Raw genomic sequence first — 20024 nt, forward strand, 5'->3', positions numbered from 1 at the left:
TACAAAGCAGTGGTTTCATTCATGTGGTTTTTGACCTATGCCCATTTACAAAGGTTTTGCTTGTCTGCCTATCCACATTGTTAACCAGAGTAACAAAAATGGCCAAATACAGGCCTATCTTTGGATTCCTGGCCCTTTCCTTAGTAAAAGATTTTATACATTTCTTAAATATGCAACTTGAATAAAGAGAACTTTAACTTCAGTAATATTTACTCTAACTGTCCAGTGTAGGTTGTAGCCAACCTGCTCTTAATACTTAAAGAGGACACCTTGAAATCTACAGAGGTGGGTTACTTCTGTTCATGGTTTTCAGTGGGCCTCCTTTGAATATGACTTAGTTGGAGTCAGCACACCACAATTCAGCTGCTGACTGAATCGGTTGTTCACCTCAGTATCCCCAAAGTGTTTATAGCTCTTCTTTAAATGAGAGTTGTGTGGTAAAGTGGTTAGTGTCAGATTAGGACTTGGGAGACCTGGGTTCAAATTTTCACCCAGCCGTGAAGCTCACAGAGACCTTGGCCTAGTCACTATTTCTCTGCCTAAGCTACCTCACGGACTTGAGGGAGAACTATGTATGCCACTGAGTTCCTCAGAGGAAAGGCAAGATACAAATAGGGGCTAGCAAGACTGCTTAAAATTAGCAGTCTGCAGATGTTATTAAAATGTATTATCCTTGGAAGCATTATTTGCTGTTTTCGATGTTCTGAAAAAAAACCCAGATATTTAATACACTGCATTTGGAAGAAGTACAATTACCTTTGGCTTCATTGTGAATAAATTTCTTTCTGATGCTGATCAGTTCAACACACGTTGCTTATAAAACCGCAAACTACGTACAAGACAGAAATATAAATGCTAGATTAGAAAGGGAATGAGAACATTTCTTTTTGACTTTGAGAGAAACGTAGGGGAATTGTGCAAGGCACTAATTAAAAGGCAAGCATGAGGCTCCCAAACTCATGTTTTCCTCATTGTGCTAACTTGGGGGAGAGAGTCAGCAGTTGAAAAGGTGTAGTAACCCTTCCTTTGCCTGCAAATTCACCCATCCTTTTTCACCTTGCCAACTTGAAGTCCAGAAAACAGTGTGTGTGTGTGTGTGTGTGTGTGTGTGTGTGTGTGTGTGTACGCAAATCGACCAGTGGCTCTTTTCCACCTGTAAGCTCATCAAAGGGAAATACATAAATCAGAGGCGAGGATTATTTTAATTTGTAAGAAATAGAAGTTTTGTGTGAAGACTACATGTATTAGGCAATTGGCAAACATGAGGTTTAAATCTGTTAAAGAGCTTAATGCTGAAACCCCATAATCAAGGGTTCAAGAGATGTGAGAATAGAATTGCAAATATAGAAATATGTGAAGATTTTGAGGAGAACCATCTTATGCGTGCCGTCAATAGGAATAGGTGGAAATCATCCAAATATGAATCAGAAAGCTGTAGTTGAGCTCTGTGCTTTATTTTTGTGTACTTTTAATTCCGTAAATCTTTGGTGCTTGAGGCAGTAGAAAAATAAGCCTCTTTTCTGTCTAAATATTTTACATAGGGTTGTATCCAGCGAAGTTATACTAAGAGTAGACCCACTGAGATTAGTGTAACTAAATCAGTTGCAGCCATTAATTTCAGTGGGTCAAACTCTGCAGATGACTTAATTGAATACAGCTCCCAAAAGTATATATGTGTGTGTTCAACAATAAACAAAAGCTCGGGAAGGCAATGGAACAGAGCAGTTTAGTTTCCGAGAATGTGCCCAATAAGATTTAATATGGGATTAAGTGGTGCACAGGGATTTCAGTCTTCTTGATGCATCTTATCTCTTATTCTTCTTTGAATAGGAAGTTCTTAAGCTGTCCTGTTTGAATGCAGGAAATTGATGGGGGCAGGGAGAGAGGGGGATTGCAAGTTTCTCAAAAACGTATTGTCATCTGTTTTCCACTTAACTGTTTGCACCTTTCTCTTCCCTCCATGGACAGGCAGTAGCATCTCACATAACCCACACAGTTTTCTGACTCTGACCTCTGTTCTTATTCTGATAGCAGAAGCCAATGGTGGTCAAGCGGAGCCCATCTCCTCACTACAAGAACTTCAGAAGAAGACAGATCTTTATCACCTGCAAAAGGTCAGGCTACCTAGGAATGAAAATATTATTAGCTGGACAGATGGGCGTATTTTAAGCACCTTTGGAATTCAAACCAGCTAAAGAGAGCAGTTTCAGCTTCAACACAGTGTGATCCTGAAATTCTTACACAGTGCAATGTAGGGAAGGGACAGGGTCCTCCCCAACCCAGTGTTTTCCTTCTTGGTCTGTTCTTTACCATGCCCATTCTTGTCAAAATATACTGAATTCTCTGAACACCCAGTGGATGGTAATATGATTTGATTAATGCTGAGAGCAGGAGTTGGGTTTTGCTTGGCACAAATGTTTTCCTCTCCCTTGTGCAAAACATCACAGGGTGCAGGTACTAACTGAATTTTGCATTATTTGGTAAGTTTTAATCTCAAGCTGTCCAGGGCTCAGTTTTTTCCTTCAAAAGTGAATAATCTGAAGTTATACCAGTAAGAGGCAGCAACCTATGGCTCTTGCTTCACATCATAGCAATAGCTGACCTTGGGCCAGTCACTACTTCTCAGCCCAATAAACTTTGCAGATTTGTTGTAAGGACATAGTAATATGGAACCATGTGCTGAGTTCCTTGGATGAAAGGTAATTCAAAAGAAATACCTAGTCAGAGAGAAGCCCATCAACATAAGCAATCTCCATTGTTCAAGCATCTGGTACTACATATTCACTGGGAAGGAAGGAATTGATGGAACAAATCTTGCTACAAAGATGTAGCAGTCACATAAGCACTAGCAGTAACCTCAGATCCTGAGTAATTGAGGATCTGCCGTGGAGAGCTAGCCCTTTGGCTCAGCTTCATTGGTCAATCTAGCTGCAAATCAGGATTGAAGTTTAAAGCGGATTTTAAGAAAACCCAAGAGTTTCACTTGCTTGCTTGGATCAGTATATTATTCTTGCTTTTTGCTGTAAAAGAATTACAACTGATGAATTTTAGAAGGAAAGAATTACCTGGAATTTCTGTATCAGGTGCTCATGAATTTGTGGAAACTCTGTTAGTTCTAGTCCAATAAAATTTCACTTACATGATAGTTGTTCATACTTGTAAAAGTGCAACTGTACTAGTTAAGGAACACAATACTATTTGGTCATCAAGCTAATCCTCTTTATTATTTATCACTGAAATCCACAATAATAAGCTTTTTCTTTTTCATTTTAAAAAATCTAATAACCTCATTAGCATTGCCAAGTGATTTACACAACATAATTACTTGGAAATGCCTCTTTTGTTTTGCTTTAGACCCTGCTGGAGATGAAGGAATCAAGAAAGCTTAAGAAACTAACCAAATTTGAAATGCTTCGTTTTGAAGTGGTTGACTTTGTAGATGGCCTTGTAAGGTTAGCTTTGCTTTCTTCCTGACTTGGTTGTACAACTTTGCGTAACAAATTTAGTTCAACAGTAGACAAAGGCGCAGTTCAGCTGTGATGAACCATGGTTTGTTCAACCAAGGCAAATGTGTGCAGCTTCCTTCCTCTCATTTCCTCATCCCTGTGCAAAAGGAGGGGAGGGAGATGCACTCACAAAGTTCATTCCCAATCCAACAAATCTGAACTAAGCCCAGATTGGAAATGATAAAAAGTATCTGTTTCATGCCAATACATTGTGTTAAAAAGTATCTGTTTCATGCCAATACATTGTGTTCGTACCTTGAACTTGAAATTGGCCCAACATTGCATCAGGAACAAAGAATGTTGTCAACTAAATAGCAGTCTGGTAGGATGGAGGGTCAAGGGCAATAGGAGGGAGTAGCACATGATGATATCTAATGGGTGTCATAATAAGACAGCTGTGGAGTGCAGTAGCGTTAACTATGGGGGCTGTGGTTTATAAACATGGCTTATTCAATAAATCAGGGTTTTTATTTGCTTCAGATGTTTTTCAGTTTCACTTTGGTTCATGGAAAATCAACTAAGATTGAAATACAGCTTTAATAAGGAAATCACCTAAAGAATGTTGTGTTAAGTAGCTCTCTCAAAAGGAAAGATTGAAATACAGAAGAAAAAGAAAGCAGGCAGAGAAGTTGTTAAGTAAGGTACCACTACAGACTAGGAGACTTTTCATCCTCCTATATTTGATAGGGCACACATTAGCAAACTGATACATTTTAAAAAAGCTACTGAGGTGTGTTTTACAACTGCTGCAAATATGTAGAGGAGTTAAATCTGCACAGATCACATTTTGGAGGAATCTGAAAATGGAACAAAATGTGGTAAATGTTGTTGGTAACAATTGATGACTTTAGTAGTCCTTCAATTGCTGGTCATTTCCATAAAGTGAGCTTTCTACCGTGTTTCTCACATTTTAAGACATGTCTTATATTTATTTTTCTTCCAAAAAAACACGCCACGGCTTATTTTCAGGGGATGTCTTTTTTTTTGTTAAGCTTTTTAATTTTTTACTGGTATTAAGCTTTCAGAGAGTTTTGCTGGGTTGGGCTCAGTGCGGCGCGCGCTACTGTCTTTGCCAGGTCCCGCTGGGTCGGGACTCGGCGTGGCGCGCGCTGCTGTGTTTGCCGGCTCCCGCTCAGTCGGGACTCGGCACTGTGCTACACGGGAAAAGTGGAGAAGAGAGCAAAGGCTACAAAAGTTCGGCAATAACACGAACAGGGCTAACACCACCACCGGGAAGTCATCCAACATGCCTTGCTTGAGCCGGCAGCTACGGGAAGCTTTATTGTTTGGCCGGGAGGGGCGGGGAGAAGGAACTTGGGCTGGGCTTGCAAGCTGTTCCTCAGCTCTCACCTTCTAGAGCTTCCCGAGGACTCGGGAGCTGAAGGGTCCCGGGCGACCTGCACTGTGACAGGACCCTGGGGGAGGGCGGCCCGTTTCCCCTTTCCCACGTTTCTTTGTTCCGGGGAGGGCGCTGGTGGAAGGGAAGGAGGGAGCCAGACGAGGAAAGAGGAACCAACCCTCCCCCCCCGCCCCGGGCTTCTCCTGCCGGGTCTGCGACACAGGCACTGCCGGTGTTCGTGAAGGAGACCCGCTCCTGTTACACACAGGCGGAGGATAGCAAAGCGGGTAAAATATCCCCCCACCACCACCCCCGCGCCGCAAAAAACCCCAACCCGAATTTGCTCCCCGCCTTCCTAGACCAGGGCAGGGCCCAGTCAGCCGCTCCTAGACGCTCCAAATCCCTCAGCAAACGCAGAACCCAGTGAAGAGGCGAGCGGAAGGAGAAGCAGCCGCTCAGGCGCCGTTAACGGAGCCGCACCCAGCCTCCTCTCCTTCAGTCCCGGTGAGCGAGCCGAGACCGCCGCACCCGGGGCCTCGCACCCAGCGGCCGTAGATCCGGAACAACCTCCGCCCCCGCCCTCTCTGTGTCCCAACTGAGTCCCAACTGAGCGGGACCCGGGAGAGACAGCAGCGCTCGACGAGGCGCGCGCTGCAGAAGCGCCATGCAGACCTGCTCCCACCACTAACAATACACCAGCATGTCTTATTTTGGGGGGATACCTTATATTTTATTGCCTCCAGAAAATCGTGCCATGGCTTATTTTATAGGCACGTCTTAAAATGTGAGAAACACGGTAGTGGTGTGTGCAGATTGTTTGTAACAACGTGCGAGAGAGAGAGAGTGTCAGGACTTTTCATTGCCAAAATTACAATTAAAAGCCCCCAATAATTTCTGTTTATGGCATCTAGCCATTTGTCTACATGGTATCAGAGTTCATTGCAAAATGTATATGCTTGTTGGTTGATGAACACTATGATTGTAGTAAGAATTAAGGAAAAAATCCATGTGTAATACTGGTCTCTCTCCTGCCCTTTATTCATTGGTGGTTTTTCAGAAATTACCTTGCGCCTGCAGAGATGCAGACTTTGCATGAGGTGATGTATTTCAGCGCAGCTAATACCCTCCGTGAACATTTGAATGCTGCCCCACGTGTTGCTCTTCACACTGCTCTCAACAATCCGTATTTCTACCTGAAGGTAAGAAATGGGCAGCTAAGCAATGTGCCCACACCTTCCTTGTACTTAGCGATCCCTAGCTATGTTTAAAGCTGTCCTCCCCTGGCTTCCCTCATTGGGTTCAACATGATGAGCCCCACCGCATCTTATTGCTTGAAATGTTGCTAAATGGTATTTAGAATCTCAGTTATGGGTCGTGGAGTGTGTTCCATAATATAATCATTTGAAAATCATGGCACTGTGTTTGGATCATGCAAAACTTAAATACTTGTGAATCATTTTTGTGACTTTGTGAATTGAGTAATCCAGTCCCATGATCACTCCCATGGCTTTTATTTAATAAAAACCTAGATTTTGTAAGATCCACAGACAAGCCTGTCACAAGTTTTTTCTCTTACCTCCTGGGAGACTGAAAACATTAAAACTATACAAGATATTTAACTACCTGCTAAAATATCCGTTCCCTGTTGCCTGTTGTTGCTGAATTTTTCAATGATAGACCTTCTTCCACTGAAGCACTTTTGATCAGTTCCTTAATAAAAGTATCCACATGCTGACAAAGAGAAAGCATGAGGCTTTAGCAGGCAGATAGCATTTCTTTTTTTTTTTTTTTTTTTTTTTTTTTTTTTTTTTTTTTTTATTATTAAAAATAAACTTTATTACATAACAAAACATTCATCACAATTAAAATAAATCATCACCGTAAAAAGGATATTACAATTATCTTGTTTCATTACACGAAGTAATACTTCCCTCCCCCCTCCCTCTCTGCTTCCCATTCCCCTTGACTTCACAACCTAATCTGAACTTTTCCTTTTATTATTCTATAATAATAGTACTCTGCATATCTTACTTTAACTTGTATTAAGTCCATGTAATCATAACATACGTCCAATTGTTTACTATCATTTATTCCATCCTCTCTTTCCATACAGCATCTAATATATAGTCGTAAATATGGCTGAACCTTATTTGGCGGAGATAAGGCTAGTATTCGCTACTTTGGTTCTTATGTAGTCTATAAACACTCTCCAATTATTTTCACTTTCTTCCTTCTTGGTACCTTTAATTTCCTCATACTTTTTAGCCAGATTATAATAATTGAATAATTTCTCTTGCCATTCCTCTTTTGTTGGGACGTGGGCAGCCTTCCAATTTTTTGCTATTAGTGTCCTTGCGGCAGCTACCGCGTAACTTAGACAGCATCTGTCTCTAGGTTTAACTTCTTCCGGCATCATTCCTAAAAGAAATAATTTGGGACATTTCTTAATTGGGTATCTCATCATCTTCTTTATTTCATTATAAATTGTTTCCCAGAACTTTTTAATTTGTTTGCAATGCCACCACATATGTATGTGGGTTCCTACTTCCTGGTTGCATCTCCAACAATTATTAGTTAAACCTGGATAAATCTTGGCCAATTTTCCTGGTGTTAGATACCACCTATTTTGCATCTTCATTAGGTTTTCCTTAATATCATAGCATGGTGAAAAATTTAGGTCCCTTTTCCATAATCTTTCCCATTCTATCATTGTTATTGGTTTCCCCAAATCTTGTGACCATTTAATCATACATTCCTTTGTTAATTCCTCCTCCGTTTTCCACTTCAATATAATTTGGTATAAATTTTTAATAAATTTGTCCTTATTTATCAATAAAATCTCTTCTAATTTAGATGTTTCTTTATCAAAGCCAATTTGTTTGTCAATTTGTAATCTTTGGTTTACTTGAAAATATTGCAACCAGGTAGTAAAGAGTCCCTTTACTTCTTCATAATCCTTTAATTGCCAGGTTCCCTCTTTATTTTCTATTAATTGTCTATATGTGGGCCAATTTGTCTCCATGTTTTTTCTCCTTACTGCCACTATTTCAAGGGGAGAGAGCCACCAAGGTGTTTTTGGCTCAAAATATCTTTTATATTTTTGCCATACAAGATATAATGACTTCCTAATAATATTAAGCCGAAAACTGCTCCTTTTTTCAATTTTCTCCCTCATCAAATAGTGGTGCCACCCGGAGGCCAGTCCCAAACCTTCCAGATCCAATACATCGGTATCCCTCAGTGTTATCCAATCTTTAAGCCACCATAATGCCGCCGCATCATGGTATGCTTCAAGGTCAGGCATTCCATATCCCCCTCTACTCATACTGTCTATCATAATTTTATATTTAACTCTTGGTCTTTTTCCATTCCAAATGAATTTGGTTAGGTCTCTCTTCCACTCTTTAAATATATTTTCTTTGCCCAAAATTGGCAGGTTTTGAAATAGGTGGATCATCCTTGGGGCTACACACATCTTCACTAATGATATTCTTCCCAGTAAGGATAGTTTCAGTTTGTCCCAATTTACAAAATTTGCCTTGATTTTTTTCCAAATTTCCTTATAATTTTCTTGAATTAAATCAATCCCCTTAACAGTAGTTTGAATGCCCAAATATTTTATCCTTTTTACTATTTTCAATCCCGTTTTTTCCTGCAATATTGTTTTTTCTGCTTCTTCCAGGTTCTTTACTAACATGTGCGACTTCTCATAATTAATTTTCAGGCCAGCTATATTACCATATTCATTAATCTTTTCCAATGCTTTTGGAATGCCCTCGATAGGGTCCTCCGTGGTGATAATAATATCATCCGCGAAAGCCTTTGTTTTAAATTTTTTCTTACCAACAATTATCCCTTTAATTTTTTCTTCCTCCCTAATATTTTTTAATAAAATTTCCAAAGTAATTATAAAGAGGGTTGGGGACAGGGGGCACCCTTGTCTGGTGCCTCTCGTAATATTTATTTTATTCGATACTTTCCCATTTATTAATATTTTTGCTCCCTGTATTTTATAAATTGATTTAATTGCATTTTCCATTTTGTCCCCTAATTCTAATTTTTCCATAGTTTTCATCATAAAGGGCCACGAGACCCTATCGAAGGCCTTCTCTGCATCGATGGCAAGGAGCGCTGCTTGTTTGTCTCTACGACTCTCTAAACATTCCAATATGTTTACAATGATCCTTATGTTGTCTTTAGCGTACCTCCCTTTTATGAATCCCGCTTGGTCTTTGTGTATTATATCCTCCAATATGTTGCTTAATCTTTTGGCCATTATTTTTGCGAAGATCTTGTAATCGCTATTTAACAGCGAGATCGGTCTAAAATTGCCTGGTTTGTCTAAATTCGTTTGGGATTTGGGGATTAAAATTATTTGGGCTTCCGTCCATGATTGGGGTGTATTTCCTTTTTGTAAAATTAAATTCATTAAATCTTTAAGAGGTATTACAACCTCGTCTTGTAATTCTCTATAAAATTCAATTGGAAGCCCATCTGGACCTGGGGCTTTCCCTTTTCTCATGTTCTTAATTGTTTCTATTATTTCTAGGGATGTTATTTCTTTGTTTAACAAGAATACTTTTTCCGTTGGTATTTTTGGTAAATGATATTTTGCCAGGAAATCATCGATTTGTTGCATAGGTGTATCTTCCTTTTGATATAATTTTTCATAAAATTTCTGAAAGGTTTTTATAATCTCTTCTGTTTTATAACAATATTTCCCTTCCGATTCAATTCTATTTATTATTTTTTCATTTTTCCTCTTTTTTATTTGCCACATTAACAATTTGCTGGGCTTATTGGCCCATTCAAAATTTTTATATTTCCAATATTGTAATCGTTGATCGATCTCATAATCGATTAATTTTTCATACTCTAATCTCAATAATTTTACTTCTTGCTCAATTGTTTTATTACATTTTTTGTATAACATTTTTTCCTTATTTTTTATTTCCTGGAGAATTTTTTCCTTCTTTTGTTCTCTCTCCTTTCTTATTCTTGCATTCTGTGATATAAAAAAGCCACGCATAACAGCTTTGCTCGCATCCCAAGTCATTAAAGGGTCGACCTCACCAGTTTGATTTATTTCAAAATATTCTTTTAACGTTTTTTTTGCTTCCCTAATAAGATTGTTATTATTTAACATAAGGACATTCATCCTCCAACCTTTCTGGGAATATTCTTTTTTTAATGAAAGGGTTACTGGGTTGTGGTCCGAGAGGGTCTGTGGTCCTAGTTCTATTTTATGAATTCGTAATGATAATTCTTTAGTGATCCAAATCATATCTATTCTGCTCGCCGATTGGTGCCGTGCCGAGATGTGAGTGTACTCTCTTTTTATGGGATTCTTAAATCTCCATGCATCTAATAAGTGTAAATTACTTGTAATGTCCATAAACTTTTGGGGTAGTTTCCCGCTTGATTTTCCTTTACTCCAACCATTTTTATCTAACTCTGGATCTACGATTCCGTTCATATCTCCCATTAAAATTAATCTTTCCCCCGCATAATTTATTAACTGGTTCTCCAGTCTTTTTAAAAATTCTTTCTTACTCCCGTTGGGGGCATAGATACCCACCCAGACCCATTGTTCTCCTTCAATTACTGTTTTAACTATAAGGATTCTTCCCTCAGTATCCGTCCCAATTAGTTCCGGGTTCCATTTACTTTTTATGTACATCACAATTCCTCTTTTCTTTCTTGCATCGGCCGCAACGAATTCTATTCCTAATTTCTCATTTTTTAGGACTCTCACATGTTTTTTATTTATGTGCGTCTCTTGTAGACAGATCACGTCCCAGTTTTGTTTTTTTAGTATGTGCCCCACCCTATTCCTTTTTTTCTTATTATTTAGGCCGTTCACGTTCCAAGAGATTATTCTCATATTTGTATTTGTTAGTTATCAAATTGGATATATATATGTATATAAAAAAAAGAAACACGAGCAAAATAAATTTCCAATTAACGTTATTCTTACTTACATCAGCCTAGACTAAGCATAAACAAGGATAATCATTAAATATCTACATGTTCAAGTGAGTTACCTAGTTTTCCTCTTAATTATTTCTTACAGCAATACTAAAGATAATCTATATATTTACATTTCAATCATTCTTCTAGTTGCCCCTCTTCTACTCCTTCCCCATCTTCTTCCTCCACTTCTTCTTCCCCGGCCGCCTCCAGCTCTTCTCTACTGGAATTTTCTAGTTCTTCTTCTTTTCCCCGGGCCTGATCTCTAGCTGTCTTTGATTTATCCCCTCCCAGTTCTTGTGCGTATGTTCTATAAAATCTGTCTGCCGCCTCTGGTGTATCGAATCTTCTCCATCTTCCTTTGAAAGAGAACGCTATTCCTTGCGGATATTCCCACTTAAAGGGTATCCTTTTCGCCTTTAATGGTTTTGCAAGAAATAGGTATTTTTTCCTTTTATGAACCAGTCTGGGTGGGATTTCTTTCAGGACGAATATTTCTGTTTCTTCCATAATTAATTTCTTTTTTGCTCTTGTTTTTAAAACTTTATTTCTTAGCCACATGTTGGTAAATGATACAAGGCAGTCTCCCGGCCAGTTGTTCTCTTTCGCTTTCTTGGAGTTAACTCTATAAATCTCTTCTATTTTGGTATCAACATCAAGTTCTTCTAGATCTAGCCAATTAGCCAGGGCGCTAATTATCCGTTTCTCTATATCTTCGTTGGGCAATTCTGGGATATTCCTAAATCTCAAGGTCTTCTCCTTTAATTTCATTTGCATCATCGCAAGCGCGTCTTGTGATGCTTCTAGGGCGGCATTTTGCTCTTCCAGGTCTTTCTTTATTTTCTCTATTTCCTTTTTCCCCTCTCTCTTCTCTTTTGCCATATTTTTCAGCGATGTCTCCAGCGTTTGGTTCTTATCCTTTATCTCCTGAGTCAATTCCATTGCTTTGTTAGACTTTTCTTCTATGTTATTTATTTGTTCTTTTATTTCATGTTTATCTTTCTCACTGGAGTCCATTTTTCCTTCCATATTTTCTACTTTCTCTTCAAGTTTTTTTATTCTTTCATTCATCTCCTGTTTAATTTCAGAAAGGTCTTGTTTAATCTTCCCTATATCATCTTTAAACTCTTGCTTGATTTCTCCTATATCATTTTTAAGACTTAAAATCAGTTCTTTGAGGTCTAATTCATATTCTGCTGCTGAGGTTCTTCTTTGAGAAGAGGTTCCTAATGTATTCTTGTTTTGTTTATTCATTTTATCTATGGTGTCGTGTCAAGTCCTTATTAACCACACGGTGTCGCTCTCTTTCTGTCTATACACCTAGGAGCTTGCTGTATTTACTGGGGCTCTATTGTAGCCGCTAGGAGTCACTTCGTTACTAATGTAATAACTTTCCACAGGTGAAAGTCTCTTTAAATCTCCTGGTACAATAGGTAACGTCACTTCTGGCTTCTCTGTAGCCTTGTCTGCTTAGTCATTTTTCGTTTTAGAGGATCGTCGCCATTTTATTTATAATTGGGGAAGAAAGGGAAGTAAAAAGAAAGTTGGAAAAGTCCTTTGTAACGCTTCCCCCCCAAAGTATTTATAAAACTTCCTCACGAAGCGTTAGGAATAGAGGGTCTCCGTCACTCTCCTCCTCCACACAGTGCTTAATAAGAAGTTTTTTATAAAGTCCTGGGTTCAGTTTCAATTATATGCAGCTTAACGTCTCAAAGTTCAGATTGGTTCCAATTTACTTCTTGTGTTATTATCCCCAACTTTGCGCTCTTTTCAGTTCTCCCCCTGACAGCGTCTCATGCTTAGCGTTTCAGCTCTTTCACGTTCCTTCCCGCACCCCACTTAATATTATTAGTTCATCTAATTCGTCTGGATTTCTTCCCGTTCTGTGTGGGGGGGATCCTTTACGTTTCCATTAATCTTCAAATACAAAGTTCTCTCGCCCGGGGGTGGTGGTTAGAAGGGTTTTTTTTAAAGATATATTATAAAATCAACCTATTTGTATTTGCTGCATTGAGTTAAGTCATGGAATATAAATTGACAAAGAGCCAGGTTAGGAAAAGAATGTAAATTGTGTATGTGCCTATTTGATCTTATCAGTTATCTGATTTGATACAGTGTTACACAACTTAGATGGGAAAAACAAGCTTAATTCAAGTTCCAATATATTTGGCCTGGCATATCTGATTAATTTCTTAAGCGCTTTGGCCAACTGTTTCGGGTATCTATGAGTAGAAATCTCTGTTATTCCAGTGCACGATTAGTATTTAATTGTGTTCTGACAGAAATAAATAGCTTTTCATAGTATGAATTCAGTACATTCTGTTCTTTCATAAATTATAAAACTAGGATAAAAATTTATCTTGATAAATATAACTATAAAAGATGTAGGCTGTATAAAATCTAGACGTTACTGATTACATAGATACTATTTCTCCTGGTAATATTATGTACCAGTCCTTGAAGAATGTTAGGATCATGTTTATGCTAATCTCTCAATATTTCCACATGTGTGGCTGAAGTATCAGCTGGGCAAATCCCAAGCTTTACCCACCACAGTGAACCTGCATGACCCCTTTAAGGGGCTATCAACCAAAAATGACACACTTCGCCTCACCTTTCATTCTAGGTCAGGCATCCCCAAACTGCGGCCCTCCAGATGTTTTGGCCTAGAACTCCCATGTCCCTAGCTAATAGGACCAGTGGTCGGGGAAGTTGGGAATTGTAGTCCAAAACATCTGGAGGAACGAAGTTTGGGGATGCCTGTTCTAGGTCTAAATTCACAGTCACAAATTTTCCTCCTGGAGTGCAAGAGGACAATGTCATAAGTAATGTCTACAGCAGGACATTGTCTTGAGCGTTAATGGGGCTGCAGGATGTTGCTTGTATTAGATTAGCCTTATTTTTAGGGTTTTGTTTTGTTTACAGTCAAATAGTACATACATTTTATGGAATTTAATAAAAGAAAAGCTAATTATTTCTGCACATTTTTATCATCGTATTGATTCTGTAAGAGGCACAGCAATATGAGGAATTTTCCACTGTGTTTCCTTCCAGGTTGGAATGCCGCTATAGGCCAAACTAGATCTCTTGTCCAGTTCGTCTGCCTGCCTCCTCCCTAGCCTTCATGCATAGCGTTGTCATACCTAGCCCTTCTCTGACCATCCTGGGTGTTCCTCCTGTAATCTTTTGTCAGGCTGTTCTAGGTCTTTTAGTTCATTTATTATCCACCCTTCACCAAAATGTCTCAGGGCATCTTACAAAACAGAAAAAGAACAGTGGTATAAGTCATAAGGTGAAAAAGGTGTTTAAACCGTAAATATAAAATTTCACGTCCCTTCTTTGGGACTTGCTGTGTGTGCTGTGTCTCATGTCAAGATGAACAATATACTGCAGCTGTTGGTTGCACTAGACTTTCAAGTAATAGGGCCCTCATTCCCATCTTGCAGCCCTCCTGTATGATCAGGTGGTTTTCAAAACCAGTCTGTCAGCTAAGAGAAAAAAGCTTTTTCTTTGTGCTTGGTTCCTCCTCCTCTCTCCCAGCTGACCTTTACCTAACTGCCTTCTCCTCCTTAGCAACCTTTCCCTAGCACCTGTTGCCGTGACTCTTCCCCTTCCCAACAGCTCCATTTTCCTGACTGCTGCTACCCAGCACAAATGACCCTATTTACTCTTCATCACACTTGCCCCTAGGAAAATCCAGAGCTGAGCTGAGAAAAAAGTGAAGTGTGTCAGCTACATACTGCACTTGCAGCCACTATGCCTGGTGTAAGAGCAGAGAACAGATGAGTAGATTAATATTTCAGAAGGCTGGATGAAGTTAACAGCTTTCTGAAATAGTGGCATACGTTATGATTGTGATGTCCAGAGGTTGGGAAGTGGCTTAGCATAACATTTGCTTGGTGGGTCTGGGCTGATGGCGTTATTAGCATATAAATGAAATGTACATGCATAACTCTCATTCTCACTATGAATTTTGTTTATCAGAATGAATCCTTGAAAACTGATGCAGGATGCATTTCTAATGCGGCTCCCGATATCTGTATAGCATACAAGCTTCATTTGGAATGTGGTAGATTAATTAACCTTGTTGACTGGTTAGAGGTATGTGAACATGAATCGATTGACTGTTTCTGTGCTTTGCTGAATACTTAATCTGCCGTTTCTTTCCAAGCTTCATTTGTTTTGACAGCTAAATTGCTGCTGTAGAACACTGAGACTCCTCTTTCTTCTTATTCTTCTGTAGTCCCAAAATCAGTCCACATAGCTTTCCCAGCTTGTACTAGGACCAGAATTAAATACAGTAGGACAACTTGCATCTTCAGTAGTGCCAAGGGCCCCCAAGGAACAAGCATCCCAGTGTTCCCATCAAGCCTTGCTTTTATTAAAGTTTCTCTCCTTTTATCTCCTATTCTCAAAGTGTGAAAGGTGTACTCTCTTCTGCAAGCTGGGCTGTCGCAAAAAGCACCTACACCTTCTTCCCATGGCTTTTTGCACAAACCAACAGGGAGAGAAACGGCACCCCTTTTCTTCCACATAATGGAAAGAAGTAATCCCATTCCCTTGCTTGCAGTTTTTCAGTAAATGGCAGCAGGGTGCTGGTGGTGCATTGCAAAAGCCAACCTGTTTTTCTTCCACTGAGAATGGAAAGAAGCAGCTTCTCTGTCATGCAATCAACATTTGAAGGAAGCTCCTCTCATGCCTCACTACTGATTCTTCAACCCCCAACTAGAAACCCGGGTCAGGGAGGTGTTTCCTTTCATTTCCCTCCATTCTCATTCTTTTGCATGAAAGAGCAGTGAGGCATGGCTTGCACGTTCTGCAAAGTCCAGCTTTCAGGATAGAAGCCTCCTTTCCTACCTTCCCCCTTCACTGTAGACAAAAGCAGTCATGATTTTGTTCCCACTTATTGGATTTATTTCAGAAAGTAAGCTATGCTTTGCTGTTTCTTGGTTGTCATCTTTGGGCTTTGTTTTGTTGTTTTGTTTTTGCAAGAAGCAGTAGTTAGGTGTGGCTGCCCCTTTCTTCAAAAGCCCAAATCATGGGAGCAAAATTGCATCTCATGTCATCCTCAGGGACTGTGGAAAAAGGAAGTGTCTTCTGCTAATCAGGCTTTTGTTGGGTCTTGTTGCTGCTACCTCCTCTGCAATCCCAATGAGAAGGAAAAGCACCCCCTTTTCTCTACTGGGATTTTGCAGAGGCAGCAGCAATGAACTAGTGTGGAAGAAAACTCCTTAGTGTCATTGTCTCCCCTGTCCACCATGTAGATTAGTTTCTTATTCCCACCAAGGTTTTTCTGGTTTCAATTGTAGACAAAGGCTCAGTTCAGATGAGATAAACAAACCATGGTTTGTTGGACCAAAGTACTGTCTCTCCAGTACTTCTGGGGTTTGTTAAATCATCTTCTCATGACAATTGTGGTTTAAGTGATCTCTCCCAAACAGGATATGAAAACAAAATTAAACTGATGTGGAGGTGGCAGTAACAAGGTGTCGCATGTACCTTCTGCAAAATTCCAGCACAGGTGCAAGCACTCTTCCCTTCTCCACATTCTTTATACATAATACAGGATTAAGGGTGGAGAGGTCATTGGCAACACTACAAATGGTCTTTACTAACAAGCCAAACAGAAACTTGTTGGCCACTGGCTGAGACCACCCCTGGCCCACCAAAAGGCCATTTTCTTGCTAATCCTAAGTACTGCAACTCTCCATGCTGGATTCAAAACTGTTTAGGAGGCCCCCAAAGTCTTCAGGAGCTGTTTTATGGTGAAAATTTGTTGCCTCTAAGTGGAAATGTTCTCTGCTAGTACAAAGCCATCATTGAATCAAACCCTCAGTTTACAAGGATCTTATTTCTCCTCTGCTTTGTTAGCATGTTGATATCCAACTCTTTTCAGCGTATTTATTAATTTGTGACATTTGTATTACATTTACAAAAAATAGTATAAATCAATATGGTGTTTCCTCCTAGGCTTTTTCAACAGTTGTAATTGCTGCAGAAAATCCAAATTCCAATGTCAAGGACCAGATAGATGATGCTATCCAGTATCCTTTTCTGATTTAGCACCAGCTAGCAAACCAAAATATGATCTTGTTACAAATAACTTGTACAAATCTAAAAGGGTCTAGCGAAACATTTTGGAGTGTTTTTCAATCCACATTAAAACAGGGCTGATATTAGAAAGGAAAAATGATCTAATTTAGACTGATAATCTCCCTGTGTATGTTGTGTGTGCTCGGTAGTGAGTACTCGGTTGTACTATAAAACATTGCCTATCAACATGCCTGCCATGTAAAGGCTGTTGATATTTCCAGAGAATAAAGGATGCAATTATAACATTCTTTACATCACAAGTAACAGTGGGTGATATGCAACTCAGAGTAGACCCATTGAACTAAATTAACCTTAGTAATGTTCATTAATTTCAGTGGGTCTACACGGAGTAAAACTTAATTGAATACCACCCAGTATGTTTAAGCTCCATCAAATTTTAGTGACTCTGGAATTGGTCCTCTACTGACTAATCTGGGAACAAGCCCCGTGAAACTTCTGAGATGACGTGTAAGATTGCAGTGAAAAGCTGTGGTTCTATGCATATGTAATGAGATAAGCCCTCATGGAACAAGTGATTTATTTCTGTATGCAGAGGGCTGTGCTATAAAACACTTATGACAAAGCTATGTAGTTTAGGACAGGCCTTAGATGTGTTTTGGTGACAAGTCAATTTATAACAAGTCTTTGGAAGAACATCAGCATATCCTAGTCTTTAGAAAGAAGCCATACCTTGGGTAGAGAATACATTATTCACCCTGATCTTTGAGGCAAATGTCTCAACTAGACTAAATTTGTTCCAAGTTATAAGAGCCGTATCATGTGTTAGATGAAGAGTGTACACACAGCTGATAGACTTGCAGTTGCCCCAAATGTGTGTGTGTATAAGTGATCTGTAAGCATGTGAAAGCAGTGCTTCAGTGAACTATGCAGAATACTTACCCTATTAGTAAAAAAATATATCATTCTGTATATTTAGCCAATCTGTGAATATTCCCTTTGGTAGAGTGAAATGTATTTTTCCTTGACTGCCACTCCCCAAGTGCTCGTTTCATTAGAGCAGTCTCAGAATTGGAACTCTTGGGATTCATAAAGCCTTCAAAGCAGAAAACTGATCACGTGGCAAGACTGACATGGGGCAGCTGCTAGTATACTTTCTACTGAGAAGGAAATGCTTTGACCGAGATTTTCTGTACACTCTGAACAACTGTGGTAGCACTTTCATAATGAGAAGTGCTGTTTTGCCACTATAACATTGACAAGTAGCTTCATGGATTTTGTTTCTTTGCATTAAAGAATAAGCTAAATCCATCCATTTTAGAGAATCCAGCCGATATTTGTGTTTGAGCATTTTGACGTTTTTGTGCCTTTTCTGCAATAATGTCAAATAAAACCGAAGTCATCATCACTGATCTCTGTCCTATCTACAGAAACGCCGAAGAAAATATTAATATTGTTATGAGCTGAGCACATTAAGATGACTATACACTGCAGACTAGACAATGTGATTGTTGAGGTGGGATGCGAGACTCCCTACTGATGTTTCTTTCCTACTGTGGGAGGCTATACTCTAATGTGGTGAGTTAAAACTATTTAGAGAATGGTGATCAGCACCACTGTACTTCAGTAATTTTATTCAGAAGAAACTGTAGAAGCTACCTTTTTATTATTTGCAGTGTATTTTTGTAAATTTCTAAGAAAGTGAAAAAATGCTTGCATTCAGTGCCTGCTTTTAAGTTTGAAGCAAGCTCGTCATCAAAGGAAGACTGATCAATACTGGCCTGCTTGGTACCAAAGCTGTGCCTAATGCATTGTTTCTAAGAGACCAGGAAGATATTGAAGACTTTATTCAGTATGTCAGGGATTAAACAAGCATAATCAGTATGACACTTTGGATAATAGTGTTCGTCACTGTTTTAGCTGGTGTTCGAACAGTTCTCTTTAATCTTTCCATTTCCCTTGGCATGACACTCAAACAGTTGCAATTTCCTTTAAAAAACAACAACCTTAAAGTGAGGAAAAATGCAATCAAACCTCAAAGTTAAATTTAGGTTCTTATGGAGCAAACATGAGTGGGGAATTACAGAACTCGAAGCCTGGCTGAAATTACAGCGGGAGGAAACAACACTAGCAAAAATTCAGGCTCAGAATGTTGCAGTGTGGCCATCCAAATGCAATATAACAGAGGCTCCCAAAATGTAAAAATCGCTTTGAACAATTTCAGCAGCATCATCAATACTAGAAAAAGACTGAAATGCAAGCCAAATGAGCAGTCATGTCTTTCAAGTTAAAATCAGAGATTTTAATCCAGAAGTTTTAAGAATCCTCAACGTTAACTGTCCCCCCAGCTTGAAAATGCTAATTCTTGGCAGCTGTGGTAGCAAAAGCAATGATTACTTCCAAGTAAAAGAAGTTTATACAAAGACTTGGGCCATACTTAAAAGTTAAAAGGCTACTTATGTGTGGTAGCTATTAGGAGTGTGCACCAGATGTTTTCACAGAAGTGCCTGAAATCTGCAGATAAAGCAGCTCATTCATAGCAAATTAAGCTTTGTAAATTTTAGGCAGATGCATGCAGTAGTTTTGTGCAGCACACCTTTAAAGTATGGTTTAACTTTCATTTTATGCCAGAATTTGACACCTTATACAAGTATGATCCACCCCTTCTGAGGCTACAGAGCCATATGGAATCTTGAGAGTTCCTGATTGAACTGAAACACTGTATTAATGGCAGTCTGACTCAAAAATATGAAAACCTTCAAATCACACCAATTTGTCTTGAAATTTTAGTTCAGAGCTGACCAGTCCCCCACAGTAGCTATGAATATGCTTTTTTAAAATTTGGATAAAAGTATTGATTCAAACAGGAATAGCATACCTTCTAAAAGGGGAATTTGTTCCTCTTGGCAGTGCTTTCTACGTACTTGTGAGCAGTTTTTCAGAAAAGGAAATCTTCCAAAAAGATGAAGGCAGGTTCTTCCAAAATCCTTATAGAAAGGAACCTTGGCTCATCTCAAGATTTCTGAGGTTCAGTGAGTCATCCCCAAAGTTAACAGCTTCTGAAAGTGCATCACAGTTGGCAGCAGGCCAACTGACTATAAAAAGGAAGCTTTCTTAACCTCTAGTTTGGTCGCTTCTTCCTGAGCTATCAGCTGCTC

At 39.2% G+C, this 20024-nt stretch overlaps 1 protein-coding gene across 3 annotated transcripts in view; it reads left to right on the top strand.

Moving 5' to 3' along the window:
- Positions 1-19817, top strand: part of ORC3 (origin recognition complex subunit 3) — a 41216-nt gene extending 21399 nt beyond the window's left edge. For 2 of the 3 annotated variants that reach the window (XM_035109419.2, XM_035109422.2), the window contains 6 exons: positions 2032-2114; positions 3355-3452; positions 5903-6044; positions 14800-14916; positions 16786-16859; positions 17910-19817. In XM_035109419.2, coding sequence (XP_034965310.1) covers positions 2032-2114; positions 3355-3452; positions 5903-6044; positions 14800-14916; positions 16786-16859; positions 17910-18015 — 620 coding nt within the window. In that variant the 3' untranslated portion in view covers positions 18016-19817. The remainder of the gene's footprint in view (positions 1-2031; positions 2115-3354; positions 3453-5902; positions 6045-14799; positions 14917-16785; positions 16860-17909) is intronic. The other variant, XM_035109420.2, reaches the window with a different exon arrangement.
- Positions 19818-20024: the final 207 nt, after the last annotated feature.

The sequence above is a fragment of the Zootoca vivipara genome, chromosome 3 (assembly GCF_963506605.1).
Source record: "Zootoca vivipara chromosome 3, rZooViv1.1, whole genome shotgun sequence".
In the NCBI taxonomy this organism is placed as follows: Eukaryota; Metazoa; Chordata; class Lepidosauria; order Squamata; family Lacertidae; genus Zootoca; species Zootoca vivipara.